The sequence below is a fragment of the Schistocerca cancellata genome, chromosome 3, assembly GCF_023864275.1.
Source record: "Schistocerca cancellata isolate TAMUIC-IGC-003103 chromosome 3, iqSchCanc2.1, whole genome shotgun sequence".
Classification (NCBI taxonomy): Eukaryota; Metazoa; Arthropoda; class Insecta; order Orthoptera; family Acrididae; genus Schistocerca; species Schistocerca cancellata.
Genome location: NC_064628.1, coordinates 263,002,994 through 263,022,659, shown reverse-complemented (window position 1 = coordinate 263,022,659; position 19,666 = coordinate 263,002,994). Strand labels below are relative to the sequence as shown.

The following is a 19,666-nucleotide window of genomic DNA, read 5'->3' as shown; positions in this document are numbered from 1 at the left end:
AGCCAGGGGAACTGGGTGCTTTTAGCCAGTTGGACATGTTAAAAGTCACATTAGTGTGCTTATATGTCTTTGTTCATTTTGCTAAGAAGACATCCACTCTCATGATGGAGTAAAGAATTCTGCTCTTGTATGATGGGTAGGATGGTGTTACTACAAAAATTCAGATGTAGACTGTCTGCAGAAAAGCTAACAGCATTTCATGTTACAAGAATGAATTAATTAAAAAAGTAGACTGAAGTCATGACACGATTTTCTGAATTTAACCAAGGATTTGTTTCACCGAGGTAGGCAATAAGAGGGTTAAGACACTGGAAAACATGAGGAAGAATGGAGTTCATGTCCTTGGCTATAAGTATTTAGCATTTAGCAGTTTCTGTTTCCTTCAAAAAGACCCCAGTGTTGTGCCCTGTCCTTGTGTCCCATCTCTACAACAACTTTTGTGCTAATGTGGTGCTGACCCATAAACTTCTTTCGTGTTTAGTTCATCAGTCATCTCAGTATGAGTCCATTGGATTGGTTTCATGCCTATGATGGATTGATGTTTGTTACTGTTACACTGAATGGGGGATGACTTCAAAACTCTCCCAGTTAAGTGGCCCAGCCCTTCACATTCTGATACCATGCAGGAAATGTTGAGAAGGGACACTCAGGCCTCAGTTCCAGTAAAGCTGGTATTGGTAATTTTAACCATTCACATCAAGTTGACAACTTACTGCAGTTGCACTTTAGAGACACTTTTCATTTTAAAATGCCAATGAGGTTACTGTGCCTCTGATGAAATACTTGGTTATTAAATTTGAAATTTCTGAAAGTGAGGACATATAGAGGCTTAAAATGTCAATTTAAGTACCCCAATGGTAGGATCTTGAGGTGGAAGTAGGCAATTTAGTTCTGCAATGGTTGTTCAATAAGTAACGCCCCACATTTTTTTAAATGCTTCACATTTGATGTTTGTTCTGTGTGCCAATGAAGTTTCAAACCATTCTGGCAGATGGCAGACACATATTACATTGTTGAAATGACGACTACATATGACTCACGTTACAAGCTATGTGCAGTTATTGAATTCTTGTGTACAGAAAAAGAAACTGTAGTGAACATCCATAAATGTTTGTGTGCAGTGCATGGCGATGCTGCAGTTGATAGGTGTACAGTTGGAAGATAGGTAAAGAAAGTTACAGCCTCAGGAAATGCAGAAACAGAGCTCCATGATCAGCCACACTTGGGACATCCTGTCACAGCCACTGCTCCAGACATGCTGAATCGTGCGGATGCCATTATTCATGCCCACCGGTGCATCACAGCTCGACAATTGACTCTACAGTTCTGTCAGCATTGGAAGTGGATCTTCAATGATTGAGACTCTTGGATATTCAAAGAAGTGCTCATGGTGGGTTCCGTGAATGCTCACAGCGGACCACAAGATTCAAAGAAAGACCATTTCATCTGATTTGTTGCAGTGTTTTGAGACTGACAGAGAGGCCTTGCTGTCATGGATTGTTACGAGGGACGAAAGTTGGGTGCACCACTTTGCGCTGGAAACAGAAAAGCAGTCCATGGAGTGGCATCAGCCTCATTCACCACAAAAGAAGAAATTCAAGACAACCCCTTCTGCCAGAAAAGTCATGGTGACAGTCTTCTAGGATTGTGATGGCGTCATTCTCATGGATGTGATGTCTTGAGAGATTGCCCTTCAGCCAGTCTACTGCTTTTAAGCTGAACTGTGTTCATATTTGTGGGCATGAGGACTGATTAAAGGATTAGATATCTCAGCTACCAAAATTTCCTGACTTAATATAAGTACAAAAATAATCAATTTTTGACAATATAATGTTATTGGAGAGATAAAAAAATCTACTCACCAGGTGGTGGCAGGAGAACACAAGCGCGCGCATACACACACACACACACACACACACACACACACACACACACACACACACACACACAGAAAGGTTTAACTTAGCAAACCTTGGGAGCCAGTGGCTCCTTCTCCCAGAAGAAGAGTTGAAGGGGAACAAAGAGGGGTGAAGGGAAAGGGCTGGAGAGGTTTAGGAAAATGATTACATTTCAGAAAGGTCACCCAGTCTGGTAAAGTTTTCCCTGACCCAGGGTTCTGGGCAACTTTTCTGAACTTTACCTCTTTTTCTAAACCTCTCCAGTCCTTTTCCTTCACCAATGTTTCTTCCCCCTCAACTCTTCTGCTGAAAGAAGGAGCCACTGGCTCCCTAAGCTTGTTAAGTTAAACATTTTTCTGTGTGTGTTCTCCTGCCATCGCTTAGTGAGTAGATTCTTTTCTCTCTCCAATTACATTGCATTGTCAAAAATTTTCTGAGTGACATACAGGCTATCAGGTCAATCTAAAATGATAGAAAATTGTTCAGGACATTCATGATACAGTTCTCCATTTACAGTCAGCAAGGGAAGGTGTACTTGCACATGTTGGTGGCCAAAGAGACAAGTGAACTGATCACTGAGATAGGCCATACACCTGCATCACCACTTTTGAGGAGAAAGAAAGTACATCAGTCTGAAAATGAATAACCAGAGGTACAAAATAAGATTCTGCTGAACATCCTACCAACCAACCAGATGGAAAGCAGTCACCATAAGAAGACTGTCGATAGAGCACTGTGCCACTGCTATCTTCTTCATTGATGGGGCCAAGGGCCAACTACTCTGGGGCACTTCTGATGCACTAGTCTGTGTGTGTTACATTTAGCCAGATGATTTTAGATATAGGTGAGACAAGATTGTAGGTTTGAAAGAAGACCTGCCTTCTATTTTAAGTGATGGAGAGTGAGTGTGATGCAAAATGCAGTACAGTCAAGGGTGGCTTTCAAAGTAGGAGATCCTGCTCTGAACAAATATTTGTTCTGTGTAACATAATAGAATTCAAGTATTCACTACACCTATACTTTGTCGATTTCAAAAAAAGCATTTGACCGTACACACTGAGAATCATTGTGGAATATTGTAAACCTCTATGGACCACCCCATTGATGTTTCCCGAAACCCATATCTACATTTGAGCTGCTGTATGGGAGCAAAAGATGGGAATACCCCTTTCTCTAGTATTCTGACAGGTGTCAGACAGGGATACATTTTACCACCATTCCTTTTCATACTAATCATAAACTTCATAATGAGAAAAACATGGTCAACTCCAACATGGACATATGTTCACATTAGCGTCTGAGCTTATGGACTTGGCTTTTGCTGATGACATTGTTCTTCTGACAGACACACCCCAAAGTTTATAACTAATGAGCACCACGCTGAATGGAATGGCCAGTTCTGTAGGGCTAAAAGTAATTAGTGAACAAGCAAAAACAATGTGCATAAAAAGTGAAAATGTATTGTTGTATAGTGACCATAGCCTGACTATGTACACTGCCAGTCCGATGTCTTCGCCCTGCAGGCTTTCCTACCTGCTTCACATGTTATGAGCTCTGTATTATGTGTAAACAGCCCATTACAGGTGCCACTAAATGGCACCAGCCACACTTCTGAGCAGCATATGTGTCAGGAAACCGGCAGCACTGCTGTTGAGGAAGCACATATCACATGGTTATGGATGTACTTCCGTCTTCTGGTTACTTAAGGTCAAGCACAACCTCCAGCGGGCAGTCAGATGCTCATTCAGTTCTGGGCCAGGATCTGGCTACACTTGCAGTTCATAAACTGGAACTCGCCGAGACCAGCCAGGAAGCTCCGGTTTGCTCCTCTCTGTCTCTGTACAACCCCACTAACGCCATTGGTGCAAACCCCATAGATGCCGGCTTGCAGACATTCAGGGTGAGGCTTCCTGCAGATCCAGTATCTTGCCAGTCAATTTTGTTTCTGTTATTCTCAAATGATCATAAACAATCTTTCAGATGTTCCTAGAACTAACTTGCTTGTGAACTTGTGCTATGGAAAATGGTGCTCTTACTTCAATGTGAAAAATCATCATTTACTACAGCATGCAGAAGTAGGACCAAAAAGTGTCGACTCAGATTATAGTGCAACAGAAGGTGTTACAAGATGTTGAACGATTTCTACATCTCAGCAGCCTTGGATATAAACATCACCAGAAAATTGGAAAAGTTTCAGCAGTATTCCAACGAGAGTGACTCATATGGTAATTATGTAGTGTACACAAAGCTTTGGCTGTACTCCTTTATCATCCTACAGACAGCTATATACGCATGTGTACCTGGAAAATGTTGGCAAAATCAGCACATGAGCTCAATGTTTGTCACCAATGATGCATAGTGATAATTTTGAAGATCAACTATCATGACCATGTTTCAGATGATGAAGTGTTGAAAGAAGTGGTCTACACAGCCTATATAAAAACATTGCTGAAAGAAGAATGAAGCTTGTTGGACATCATCTCTGCATAAAGGACGGAAGAGTACCCAAGTCAGCACTGTTGTGGAAACCAATGGATGGATACAGAAGTAGAGGAAGACATCATAACACCTGGAAATGAACTTTTGCAAATGAAATTCTATACATTGATGTGAAATGGGAGACAGCTGAAAACTTGGCAGCTGATTGAGAACACTGGTGGAAACTTGTTGCCTTTTATGCCACCGTGGACAGGAGGAAATAAATCCAAACAGGTCCTGATGGAAATAGAGAGTATTATACCATGAAGCACCATTCTGATTCTTATCAAACATTGTGGAGATGGTCATTGCATAATAATTAAATTATTAAATTTTCATTCCATTCAGAAAAGATGTCCATTGCCATCAGTATGAGTTTTGACCATCCAAACTAACTCTACTATTTGTTGTGATATGAAAGCAAACAGCCTCCAGTTATTAGTTGCTGAAGATTGCTGGCTGGAGGCTGGTAAGTAGGTGTATGTCTTTCTGTCACATCCCAGACATGCTGTAAGGGTGACAGATCAGGGGACTGGACACGCCTGTCAAGGACCTATACATTCCTTGAGGCATTTGTGATATGAACAGCAGGGCAGGGTCTCGCATTATCCATCTGAGCTGTGCCATTTGGTATCGTGCTCATAAAGTGTATAACAGGTGTACTATTCTTGCCACATACTGATGAACATTCAGCTTTCTTTCAACAATTACTAAATCAGTTCTGAGTTGTCAAGTCAAATAGCTCCCTAGACCGTGGTTCCCAGATTTGGAGAGGTATGGGTCCCAAGAAATGCCACTTCCTGTGACCTTTTAGCCACATTGCCATGGTCACATTAGTAGCAATCTGACCACCACAAACAGAAGTGAAACTTGTTGCTAAGTACCACAGAATCTCACACAATGATCCTGTTGTCTCCAGCTCTACACCATGCAAATTTCTGTTGCCTGTGATATTGTACAAATGGTCGACGATTCACGGGAACTTGAGATCTCAGCCCAACTTTCAAGTATTTGTTCTCAAGGGTGTGTGGTGATGTGCCTGTAACTTTTTCTTGGGTTTTAGCTGTTTGCATCCACCTGTTCATGAGAGCCAGTCAAATGATTCTACCTTCTTCTCGTGGTGTACTCCTTCTGGAAGAACCTTTGCCTATTCTTCTTATCACTCTCTTGTCCTGAGCTATATCACCACCATTTGTTCAGTAGTCATTGTACTGCAATGAACTGTTTGTGTGGTCAGTCAATATGACGACCCCATGTACCTCATACAGTGATTTGACCTTTCTCAAAGTTTGGAAGGTGGCGATTAGCTGCACATGCATGTTCTCTGGGCCTGCTGTGTTGTGAACTCTACCTTATAATTTTCAATAATGTTAAGCGCATCCAGTAGCCATGAAGTATTCATACCATTGAGCAACTGGAGGGATGACTTATTTTCTGTACTGAAAATAAACTCACAGTAGGGTGAAATCTTAATCAACATGTCCAACAGACATGAAAAGACTGGAGTATTAGCTTAATAGCATTCTATCAAGACGTTCATGGTGTAATACTTTCTGCCAGTGTGAGAGAAGAGATTGTGATACACTACTCAGTGGCTGGCTATACTTTTACCAGTAAACAGCCAGCCACATATGTCTGTGGTATTGTTTTTCGGACTTAAATTATGTCTGTAAGCTTCAATTGAAATTGTAGCTACTTAATTTTAAAAGGGAGCTTGTGGGGGGGGGGGGGGGGGGGGAGGAGGCAGGGAGAGAGAGAGAGAGAGAGAGAGAGAGAGAGAGAGAGAGAGAGAATTGTACTGAACATCAAGTTTTCAATATCTAGGAACAGAAATCTAGCTGCCTTACTTCTTGTTGATGAAGTCTCTACTGTTGCTCAAAATTCAGAATGAGGAACAACATTTTTATCTTTTTTCCTTTGCTTTGGTGCTACTGAGGGAGTGACAGTGACATAATCATGGGATACATTTTTGTTGAAAAAGTAGACATGGTATACATTAAATTCTAGTTTCATATTACATCTCTTCTTAACAGTAGCAATTACAAGGAGGAAAAATAATGTTCACATGAAAGCTTTTATTTACAGAAAGCCACGCTACACAGCTGTTTAATGAATTAAAATGGTTCTCTCATCTGAGGCCAGTCATGATAAAGGTAGTGAGCACTGAAGCCTTTCCATTGTGCTAGAAGCCAACAGACTTTTGCACTCCAGTGAATGAGGTGACACAGTAGTTAAAACTCATATTTGGAGGGGTAGTGTTCAAATACACATCTGTTTTTAGGTTTCCCAAATCAGTTGAGATGAATGCTAGGGCAATTCTTTCAACAAGGCCATGGCCAAGCCTTATCCCCTCCTCCTTCCTCCCCCCCCCCCTCCACACACACACACACACACACACACACACACACACACACACACACACACACACACACACACACACACACACAAACTTCCATCACCACGTCTGCCATGCACATACAACACTACACCAATGACCCTTGATGTGGATGGTGTCTTTGTAAGGGCATGCATGGGTCTCATGGTCCTCAGTTGGTAAATGTGTTTGAGACGTGTAAATTACTTTCATCGTTGATGTCACTCTGTGACCCAATAAACTGTGTCTCTTTCATGACTATTTGTTTCCTTTTGTTCCTACCTAAAACATCTACTTACTCCTTACATTTGCACCTATAATATTTAAGTATTTAGTACTTCTGCAGTTAACTTTGAAGCAGAGATACTAAAAACTGTCAGAAAATGCTTTGAGAAATAAATGTGGTATGCAGCTGTAGAATACCCACAGTCAGTATTTTATGTAATGTTTCAAGGAAAGCAACTTCTGCAACAACAGGAGGTGCATACAACCATGGTTGTTGGCTACATTGACCCAGGCTCAGCCACTGGTTGTTCACTCGCCACCATTCCCACCATTTGATGAATCCACAGAAGATTGGGATGCTTACGAGAACATCTTCTCTAACAATTTGTGGTGTTCTGGGTTGTTGACAGGGTGGTCTGTAAGGCTCTTTTCTCATAATGGATACCCTTTCATATGTGCCACTGACTGTGCCTATTGGCTCCTCTGCAAGAACCATCGTCACTTTTTTTTGTAATGATATCTGTAGTTTGCTGTCCTCCTATCACCTGAAGCATATGCATCTGATCGTTGCACATGCTGTCACAAACAACCACAGCAGTCACATCGAGCTTTGGTGCATGAGCTCTTTGGCCTCAGTCATAAGTGTTGGTTCATCATGTCTAAGTCCCAGGATCTTATGCAAACACCATGGTCAGAGATAAAATCATTTGTTCAGCCCCATGTAAGGAGGTGTGTCAATGTGCCCTTCAGTTTTAGGACCCTGTGTTAGAAGAGATTTTGAATTCTGCACAGTCGTTTAAAATCTTCTGTGCTGCAGGCCATCATTTAGAGTCTTGGAGTGATGTCACCATTGTTGACAGCATGTAGCCCTGGCGCATGGAGCATAGCACACTGTGGGGGCAGAGGAGGTAGCCACAGTATAAACAAGCCAATTGGACTGATGTAGTCAAACACGTCATCGGCAGCAAGAACAGTTTATGCCATTTTCTTCATGACCCTCTTGTTTTGTACAGCATGAACAGACGGCCTGCCCCAAGTGTGGGCCTCTTACCGTAAATGTAACGGAAAGGTCACATAGCAGCTGTATATCGGTCTCCATAACCCCCCTCTCAGGAGTCATAGCAGGAATCAATGAATGTTGATATTCCTACTGTTCCATTGTTGTGTAGGATGTGGGGGCCATCATGCGCCTACTCAACTCACATACGGGTGCCAGACACTAGGGTCCCCACCATTGGCAAGTGTCAGTTGGTAAACTATAATGAACAGAAGATTCTTATTCTCGGCCAGTTCACAACTGACAAAGGTGACAAGTCAGTTGTATGTGTGTTATGTATTTGGGGGTCAATGGTGTAAATACCGAATGACATAGGAGACAATCTGAATAGCCCTATTAGACTGTTTGCAGATGATGCTGTCATTTACTGTCTTGTAAAGTTATCAGAGGACCAAAATGGATTGCAAAATGATTTAGATAAGATATCTGTATGGTGCAAAAAGTGGAAATTGACCCTGAATAAAGAAAAGTGTGAAGTTGTTCACATGAGTACTAAAAAAAATCTGCTAAATTTCTATTACGCGATAAGTCACACAAATCTTAAGGCTGTAAATTCAGCTAAATACTTAGGGTTTACAACTACAAATAACCTAAATTTTAACAATCACATAGATAATGTTGTGGGTGGAGCAAACCAAAGAATTCATTGGCAGAACACTTAGAAGATGCAACAGGTCTACTATAGAGACTGCGTACATCACACTTGTCTGCCCTATTCTGGAGTACTGCTGTGCGGTGTGGGATCTGCATCATTTGGGACTGATGGATGACATAGAAAAAGTTCAAAGACGGGTGGCTCGGTTTTGTAATATCACGAAATAGGGGAGATAGTGCCACAGGCATGATATGTGAATTGGAGTGGCAATCATTAAAACAAAGGCATTTTTCGGTGTGACGGGATCTTCTCACGAAATTTCAATCACCAGTTTTCTCCTCCGATTGTGAAAACATTCTGTTGGCACTCACCTACATAGAGAGAAATGATCATCATAATAAAATAAGAGAAATTAAAGTGCTTGTTTTTCCTGTGCACCATTCGACAATGGAACAGTAGAGAAACAGGTTGAAGGTGGTTCATTGAACCCTCTGCCAGGCACTTTATTGTGAATAGCAGAGTAATCATGTAGATGTAGATTTGTTTGTGTTAGATGCCATTGCTACTTTTGGTTTTTTCTACTGCAGGTGTGGTTCATCTGGTGTCAGACCAAGTGCATTTTCGTAAATTGGATTCCTTGTATTCTGAGTTCTTGGTTCTATTTGCCCCAGGGTTAGGTTGTGCAAACAGTTTCACGGCATGCATCACCCTCTAACCCTCCATCCACCCTCGCTTTTTTCGGTCACAGTCAGTGCCAGTAGCTTTGTATGGCCAGGTTAAGGCAGAACTGGATTGCTTAAAGTCATTGGGAATGATTAGACTGATTTCGTCAGGTGAATGGGCTATGTCCATGATTATCGTAAATAAGCTGCCTGATAAACTTTAGCTCTGTGTGGACTTTGAGGTGACTATTAATGGACAGGAAATCGTAGACACTTATCCCATGCCTCACTTGGAGGAGTTGCACGTGAAGCTGGCTGTGGTGAACTCTCTTTTGAAAATCAATTTGGCTGAAGCCTACCTTCAGATTGTAGTGGACGAGGCATCAAAACAGCTGCTTGTGGCTAATAACGTATTGGTCAATATCAGTATCAGTGGCTAATGTTTGTGGTCACTAGTGTGCCTGCTATGTTTCAATGTTTTTTAGAAGAGGTTACAATGGTTGTCCTTCATTACATTAACTGTCTTGATGGTATCATAAAAATATGTGGTCCATGGAGGATCACCTATGTAACTTCTATTTTTTGTTTACTGTTCTACTGGCCGCGGGCCTCAAATGTAATCCCACTAAGTCTCACTTTCTCCACCCTTCCATAGTTTATTAGGGTGATGAAATTTCCCATAAGTACATGTACTCCATGCAACAACATGTCACTGCCATTGTGGCTTTGCCCTGTCTGTCTCATCTCTGAGAGCTTCAGGCACTCTTTGGCAAAGTGGCACAGTATCACAAGTCTGTCCCCAGAGCGGATGCTATTGCCCACCCTTTGGTCTACAACCTGTGAGCATACTTTCATGCAGCTTAAGGACAGTCTTCATTCCGCTCTGTGTCTTGCAACATTTCAACCTGGCAAGCATCTGGTCCTGGCCACAGACATGTCCCAGTACGGAATGGGAGTGGTCGTGGCCCTTCATCCTTCCGATGGCTCTGCAAAGCCTATTACTTTTGCATTGAAAACACTCAACACAGCTCAGCAAAATTATTCTCAATAATTGAAAAAGGAAGCTCTTGCTGTTTCATTTAATTACCTACCATAAGCCCTTAGTTTCTCTGTTTAGCCTGTCAGTGCCCTTACTGGAAAAAGCCACTCGTCATCTTCAGCATCATGCCCTGTTCTTGTCCCAGTACAATTATGAGATAATTTTTTTGTCTCATGTCCCAACATGCGAACACAAATGCTCTGTTCCGGGTCCCCATGGACTCTGACACCTCGTTTGATCAGGAGGAACTGCTTGGACAGTGCTCCTCAGTGTGTGGTGCAACCTTTCGAGAACTTTTGTATGCACAATGGCATTCACCATGTTGCAGCACCTCCCTTCCATCCATAGTCAAATGGCATAGTGGTATTCCTTGTCTGAACATTTAAGATGCAGATGCACAAGTACATAGAGGATTTTCCAGCCAAGGAGGCTCTCACATTTTTTTAAGCTCATACAGAATGATGCCAACTGGGACCAAGAGTCCCACTGAGCTCCTTCACATGCTGTCAGCTGCATATGCTGCTCAGCCTCTTGCCATCAGGCAGGTGTCCCCCAAGGGTGCTGGTTTTGTTGACATTTATGTGTTCTTGCACTGTAACGACTCTTGGCATGCCATCAGAACCAGTTCTGTCCCAGGATGGGTGAAGGTCCCCTTCTTGGGCTGTGAGCCTGACACCTCATTCTTCGTCAACCTTGGCTGCTCCGGGGATCAAGCATGCCTGGTTGTGCCTGCCTACCCCAGCAGTCAGGGCTTTATTGGCACTGACAGTGAGTTTGCTTCCTGTGGCAGTGTCAGTGCCTTCCATTGCACTGAGCAAGTGCTACTGTGAGAGGGTGTGGAAGCTGGATCTCCATCACCAGAGCCTTTCCTCTTGAGTCTGCCGTCATTACTGCCCGTGTTGGTGCACCCTTGTTGTGGGCTCTGACGTCTGGATGGCTCTGGCCCTTTTGTGTCTGGTCCTGTCCACTGGCCATCCTGGTGTTTGCAGACAATGGTGTTGCCCTCATCCTTCTCAATTTTGTCCATACCTACCACCCACATTGTACATAGGTTGGACCACTAAGGCAAGTTTAGAGCGTGTTGACATTCAAGCAGTGCATCCACAACTACCTGAGGCAGCTGCTAGGGGCAGCCAGGTCACTGACCACCATCACCAGGTCTGCCATGTGCGCACAGCATTACACCCGTGACTCCTGATGTGGATAGTGTCTTTATAAGAGCATGTAAGGACCTCTGGGCCCTCAATTGTTAAATGTGTTTGAGACGTGTAATTTACTTTCATTGTTGATGTCACTGTGCACTCAATAAATTATTTCTCTTTCATGGCTGTGTGTTTTCTTATGTTCCTAGCTAGAACATCTATTTAGCCTTTTCATTTGTGCCTATGATACTTAACTCTTTAGTAATTCTGCAATTAACTTCGAAGCAGAAATTCTAAAGACTGACAGAAAATGCTTGGAGAGATAAATATGGTATGCAACTGGAGAGGACCTATATTCAGTATTTTATGTTATATTTCAGTAAATACTTTATCTTAAGCATTGTTACACTGAGGTTCTCCATCACTGTAAAACATTCTGTAACACAATTGACAAACCCTTTGTATCCATTAAATTGTTTTTTCTTGGTTCTGAGAAAAAAATCTGTGACCCTTTGGAGTAATTGATCCTCTTTAGCAAGAACAAATGATATGGTTTTTAAAATATTTATTGTAACAGTCTCTGTTGCAATTGGTGACACTTGATAACTAGTTTTCAATCACATTTAATGATCATAATATGTGCCATAAGCTAAACGTGAGATGACATGCTCGTGTTGCAATAAAATCTTCTGAAGTGTCTTCCCAGGTCAGTTTGCAGTGAGTCCATGATGTTTTGGAAGGCATGTATGTACTCTCCTTCCATCTTTGGATGAAGTACCAGTGTCTCACAATCTGTCTCATTATATAGTAACTGGCAATGGTTGACCTTTAAATCTCCACTGTGGTTGCTCCACAATTAAACCATCAAGTGGCAATTTGTTTACATTGCTGGCATCTCTGTGCCCATTACTGCCCCATGAAAGGCAACATGTTGCCCCTGTATTAATGCTTCCAATGCTAGTTGTCAGTTATTACTGATGGTGAAACCCTTATCAACAATCACAAGATTTGTTATCACACTTATTTCCTTTTCAGACTGAGTTTTACATTGTGTATATGTTCAGTGCGACATACGGAGACCCTGACCAAAATAAGACTTGCCACAGACCATGGACTGTGGTAGGCCCCAGATATACAATGCCCAAGATTATCTTGTATGCTCCTCAAAGAATTTCTTATTTTTGCACTTGTTTAGAAGATGGGCCTGATTCATGTTTTGTTTAGAGTTTTACCGTTTCTTTTGGAGGCTTCACCAGCAAATGATAGGAAGGTAATTCTCTGGTGTGTTTCTTAGTTCTTGTCTCTATGTCTTCTAATATCTTCCTTACTGTAACTGCCGGAAGGAAAGGTCTTTTCCACATGTTCAAGCTCAGCAAGTAGGTTTTCATCATCATATATAGTCTTCATTCGACCTGTGCATCAGCATCAACAGACACAAAACTCACTGTAGTGTATGATGGTAGCTTGTTACAGATCTGTATGAATGGGTTTTGTACATATCCATTGCCCAGAAGGCCATCGGGTTTCTTCTGCACATGGACCTTCACAAACACGAGACAACTGTTCTCATCAACCTTCATGATGAATCTGATGTTTTTATGGATATTATTAAAGTGGTTGAGGAATTTCTTGAGAAAGACCTCCGATGCTGCTGCACCACGAGTGTGTCATTGTTATATCTGTAGACATACTGTGATAAATGTTTCAGTGTATTTAAAGTGATTTCTTCAAATAGCTCCATACAGAAGTTGTTATAAAAATGAACCTGTTGGGATTCCATCAACTTGCTCATAGCTGTTCCTATCATGAAAGAAGTATGTGTTGGTTAAGCACAGTCTTGGCAGTGGTGGTGCAGGGGGCCAGGATTATATGTGATGGAGCCAGTACACCTGATTAAAACTGCTACTTCCATTAGGTATAGGAAGGGATGATATCACGATATTGTTGAGGGCATGGAGATGTGGAGACAAGAGTGAAGAAAAAAGACTGGCACAGCCTCGACAAAGAACTGGCAAAGGTTTAAACAAGAAAGGACTCAACCTCTCTTCTGACATGCCAATATAAGAAATCTTTTGGGCTGTGTGGAAGACAACTTTGGGCTTTGTACACCTAGGGTCTATCACATTCCCTTTGAATGCAACAATTCTTACACTGAAAATATAATGTAACTGGATAGATAAAAAATTTATTCACCAAGCAGTGGCAGGAGAACAAACACATGAAAGGTATTACGAGTGCAAGCTGTTGAAGCCATTGGCTCCTTCTTCTGGCAGAAGGGTTGAAGGGGGAGGAAGAGGTGCGAAGGAAAAGGACTGGTGAGGTTTAGGAAACTGGTAGAGTTTGGACATTGGACAGATACAGTGCTGTACCTCCTTATGTTGCACTGAACGTATGCATACTTACCCAGGGAGGTAAGTTTGCTCTGATTGAGCACAGCGTAATGGAGTAGCAAATATTAGATTTTGAAAAGATGTCTTTTCAACTGTCCAGCAAGTGGTTGTAGTTTGAAAAGATGTCTGTTACCTGTCCAGCATGTGGATACTGTGACAGTGTTATTGAGATGGCAATGAAATATGTGAGACAACAGATCTCATGAATTATGAGAGGAGTTTTTCCGTCAGTGCATCTTTGCAACCTACATTGTAAACAATGAGATGGGTGCAACATGCTGCCTTTCTGGAGCAGCAGTGGACCATGAGCTGCCAGCTGTGTAAGCACATGGCCAAATGATGGCTAAATTGTTGTGAGTGGCCATTTGAGGGATTTAAAAATCAACTCCCGTCAATTACTAACTAAGGAGTCAGACTGTAAGACATTGGCACTTCATCAGAAGATGGAAGGAGGGTATCTGTTTCTGAAACATTGTAAACACATCGTGAAATGAAGTGGTAAGAAACCCATGAAGATAGACTTGTGTGGAAACCTTCATTTACACATCAGGGTCTTGTTCATTAAGAAGATAACCAGGCAATATAATAGTCATCTGAAACATGTTGATATCATTGTGGTGCTCTTTTTGTCTGATGGTTTGCTGTCTCAGAGTTCGGTGGACATGCTCTGTGTATTCATCATTAAAAATATTAAAAAATAAAGTATGTGGTTTCTTTGTGTTACAGACTTCTGTGTTGCTTAAGTAAAACCATTATGCCAACAAGAGAAGAACTGCCAAGATCAGAGCCTTTTCGTAGCTGGACTGATGATTTACCAGTGTGCCGACTTTCAGGTAAAATACTGAATTTGCGGTGTATTGTGCAAAAATTATACTTATTAGTTAAAAGATGTATTGGTTTTTCTGTAGTAACCATTATAGTGGATAACCTGTGAGCAAAATACGTTTTCCCTCTGTTATTTGTGCTGTGATTTGGAATGCTAGCATTCCAATGAAGGCTTAACTCATAATAATAATAATAATGCATCTCTAGCATAATCTAGAGTGATTTTTAAAGTCCAGCAGACTTTGTCTTGAGAATAACACCAAATAACTGCATGGCATCCATGCTGTCAACTTGTACTCTTACAAGTAGATATAGTATGTGGTAGTATAACAGGTCTCTGAACAAATGAAAGAGTGATTTCAGGTGTGCCGCAGGGGAGTGTCGTAGGACCGTTGCTATTCACAATATACATAAATGACCTTGTGGATAACATTGGAAGTTCACTGAGGCTTTTTGCAGATGATGCTGTGGTATATCGAAAGGTTGTAACAATGGAAAATTGTACTGAAATGCAGGAGGATCTGCAGTGACTTGACGCATGGTGCAGGGAATGGCAATTGAATCTCAATGTAGACAAGTGTAATGTTCTGCGAATACATAGAAAGGAAGATCCTTTATCATTTATCTACAATATAGCAGGTCAGCAACTGGAAGCAGTTAATTCCATAAATTAAAGCAGATGCCAGACTGAGATTCGTTGGAAGAATCCTAAGGAAATGCAATCCGAAAACAAGGGAAGTAGGTTACAGTACACTTGTTCATCCACTGCTTGAATACTGCTCACCAGTGTGGGATCCGTACCAGATAGGGTTGATAGAAGAGATAGAGAAGATCCAACGGAGAGCAGCACGCTTCATTACAGGATCATTTAGTAATCGCAAAAGCGTTACGGAGATGATAGATAAACTCCAGTGGAAGACTCTGCAGGAGAGACGCTCAGTAGCTCGGTACGGGCTTTTGTTGAAGTTTTGGGAACATACCTTCACCGAGGAGTCAAGCAGTATATTGCGCCCTCCTACGTATATCTCGCAAAGAGACCATGAGGATAAAATCAGAGAGATTAGAGCCCACACAGAGGCATACCAACAGTCCTTCTTTCCACGAACAATACGAGACTGGAATAGAAGGGAGAACTGATAGAGGTACTCAAGGTACCCTCCGCCACACACCATCAGGTGGCTTGCAGAGTATGGATATAGATGTAGATGTAGATAATGGTTATAGTAACAAAAATGGTCACCATGTTTGGATATGCAGCATATATAAGTTAAATGAAGCATCCTAATATGTAAGTTTATGAGGAACAAGCTAAAATAGGTGATGTATCTCTTTAGCAACCTTTCTTGGGCTATGGCTATTGTTGTCATGTAAGATACTTTACAACTGTCTAGAAATATTACATCCATATGGAATTGCTGAAGTAAGTCAGTCAGTCAGTCAGTCAAGCAAAAATTGGTCTGTTAGATTCAGCAGTGGCATTGAGAGTGTTACATGTAAGAAGACCACTATTAAGAGTTACACTAATTATTGACTATTAACTCTTATTCCTTGCTGTACAAGATATTAATATATTTAATGTTATCCATTTTAGAGAGTTGAGATGGCAGTTCTTATATTTTAACAGTAATAACTGATAGCATTGAACTGTATAAATGCAGAGTCTCAGAGTGATAACATTGAATAAATTGTTCTCGGGTTTCCAACTGCGTCAATTGCTTAAAACTGCACGAGCTTTTGGCCAAGCACTCCTTGGCCATTGTCAAGTGGTATGACTGCCATTGGGCTGTTTGGTGCACCCTTATATACGCTAACTGCCGGCTATGACGTCACTGGTGCCCGTGACATTGCCATATATGGGCATGTTTTGAGTCAGCGTTTGATGTGCCCTCTTCAACCGCGCGATCGCTGGATCCCACCTTCCCTATTCAGGGTGTTTGCAGTAATTTTTATTTCAATAGCTTCCTTTATTTAACTGTCTCAGAAGCCATTAGTGCGAGCCACGACAGAGGTATCGTCAAATTTTATGTGGTGACCATTTTCTAACGCTTGCTCAGCTAATGCAGATTTCTCTGGATAACTTAGGCAATAATACCTCTCACGTTCTTTCCTGCATTTATCCACAGTGCGCACTGTTTGTTCGATCTACTTCTGGCCACACTCACAAGGTATTTCGTAGACTCCAGATGTTCTAAGACCTGCTGCATCTTTAACTGGTCTCGGTAATTGACGGATTTTTGTTGGAGGCCTGAAGATTGATTTGATCTTGTGTCTTTTCAACAGATGGCTTATCTTGCCCAACACAGAGCCACAGAATGGCAACAAAGCAAGTTTCTTTTCCTGCTCTTCATCAGTGGTCTTATTCTGATGCTTTCATCATTATGTAATGCTCGAAGGCTGTTGCGCTCAGCCCTGGTCATGTTGGATGCTGGTAACTTCACCTTTGTGCGCCTCTGTGCGCTACTGAACGAAGATACTTATCGGAAGCTCCCACGCGACCCGACATCAAGAATAGTAAGAAAAACATCAGAACTTCTTAAGCGATCTTCAGTGGAAGACAGTGTGATTAAGAATCTTCTCCCACAGGCGCCTAGACCACCTACTGCTTATAGTTTACTGAAGATACACAAGGATGGGATGCCACTTCGCCTAATTGTGTCCACAATATGTTCTCCGGCATACAAGCTGGTGAAGTACTTGGCCAAGCTCCTCGCTCCACATGTGGGACACTGCAAACATCATATAAAAACCTCAGCAGAATTTATAAGCAGAATCAAGCGTCTACACCTTAGTGAGGATGATATTGTGGTCAGTTTTGGGTTAGTGGCGCTGTTTATGAATGTGCCTATCAAAGACGCTTTGGACCTAATTTCCCAGTACTTTGTAAGTGACGTGAGCGAGCTATTTAAGCACACTCTTACGTCCTCCTATTTCGTGTACAACGGCCAGTATTATGATCAGACAGATGGCATAGCAATGGGTAGCCCGTTGGCTCCAGCTGTTGCAAACCTCTTCATGGAGAATTTTGAGGATATTGCCATAGATACTGCGGATTGAAGCCGAAGTGTTTCTTTCAATATGTTGAAGACACATTCGTCATTTGGCCACACGGACAAGAGAAACTAGACGATTTTTTGGAACACCTCAATGGCATCAACAGTAATATCCAGTTCACCATGGAGGTGGAAAAAGATAATGCACTGCATTTCCTCGACATCCTTGTCCACTGTAAATGATATGGGTGCTTTGGCCACAGCGTCTACAAAAAACCCACCCACACAGACCTGTACCTGCACGCCACTAGCCATCATCATCCAGCACAGAAGCACACAGTATTACAAACATTGGTGCAACATGCAAGAGTAATATCAGACGATGATAACCTGCCCCATGAACTGTGCCACCTACGCAGGGTTTTCAGGAATAACGGCTAGAGCACCCATCAAGTGAAAGAAGTGATTTCCGGGAAATATCAGAGTATGACCACTGTTGAAGAGCAGGAAAAGAAACTTGTTTTGTTGCCATTCTGTGGCTCTGTGTTGGGCAAGATAAGCCACCTGTTGAAAAGACACAAGATCAAATCAGTCTTCAGGCCTCCAACGAAAATCCGTCAATTACTGAGACCAGTTAAAGACGCAGTAGGTCTCAGAACACCTGGAGTCTATGAAATACCTTGTGAGTGTGGCCAGAAGTATATCAGACAAACAGTGCGCACTGTGGAACAACGCAGGAAAGAACATGAGAGGAATTATTGCCTACACTATCCAGAGAAATCTGCATTAGCCGAGCATGCGTTAGAAAACGGTCACCACATAAAGTTTGACAATACCTCTGACATGGCTTGCATTAACAGCTTCTTGGACAGTTTAATAAGGGAAGCTATTGAAATAAAAATTACCGTAAACACCCTGAATATAGACAGTGGCTTGCAGCTCAGCGCTGCGTGGGATCAAACTATCGCACGGTTGAAGAGGGCACATCGAATGCCAACTCAAAACATGCCCATATATGGCAATGTCACGGGCACCAGTGACGTCACAGCTGGCAGCTAGCGTATGTAAGGGCGCACCAACAGCCCACTGGCAGTCATACCACTTGACAATGGCCAAGGAGTGTTTGGCTGAAAGCTCGTGTAGTTTTAAGCAATTGACGCGGTAGGAAACCCGAGAACATTTTATTCAGCATTGAACTGTTTTTATGTCCTGCACTCAACTCAACAACCCATTTTGGAAGACAATACTCTGATCACCAGGTTATAAAACTCAGCTCGTGAATTTAAAACACTAAAAGTATACCAACACAGTTGTGGCGTTCATAAAAAAACGGCAGGATAAAAATATATTGGACTGTGGGTCCTCATCTTACATTCAAATCTTTGACTTCTGCCCATATTTGGTCCATTTCCACACCATGCCATACACCAGACTGCATACTCCTGATTCACAGTGGGCTCCAAGAATGTCAATTTGACGCTTCTGCAGTCAGAAAGTTTTCAGTAGTGCTGAACCACAGTTAAAAAATATTTTTGAAGGAATACATTGACATTTGGCTGTATATTTCCTGTGTACAATCTAGATTTTGGCCTTCACACTGATCTTAGATCATTAGAGCTTAGATCATTAACGTATTTTGTTGTGCAACATGCAGGATGACATATTATTTGATGCCATTATTGAGTATCTGTCATCCTGCACAGTACACAGCAAAATGTTGTTTGTAATCTAAGAACATTGTACTCGATAATGGCATGAAATCTGAAATCTAGACTGTACACAGTAAATATACAATCAAATAGTGGTGTATATATAAATATATAAAAAAAGAAATGTTGCAGTGTGTGTTGGACATAAAACAATTGAACACTACTAGTTATTACTGAGATGATAATAAATCTGACTTTTCTGTATCATAAGTAGTACTCTAATCTTGCAAACAATATTTAATTTTTGTTTCTGTCTTTAACAAAATCTTTTGTTAAATAATG

At 41.7% G+C, this 19,666-nt stretch overlaps 1 protein-coding gene across 1 annotated transcript in view; it reads left to right on the top strand.

Annotated features, from left to right (window-relative positions):
* LOC126174909 (TGF-beta-activated kinase 1 and MAP3K7-binding protein 1-like) overlaps positions 1-19,666 on the top strand; it is a 121,277-nt gene that overhangs the window by 13,236 nt on the left and 88,375 nt on the right. Inside the window, exon 2 of the mRNA XM_049921345.1 lies at positions 14,587-14,693. Coding sequence (XP_049777302.1) covers positions 14,615-14,693 — 79 coding nt within the window. The 5' untranslated portion in view covers positions 14,587-14,614. The remainder of the gene's footprint in view (positions 1-14,586; positions 14,694-19,666) is intronic.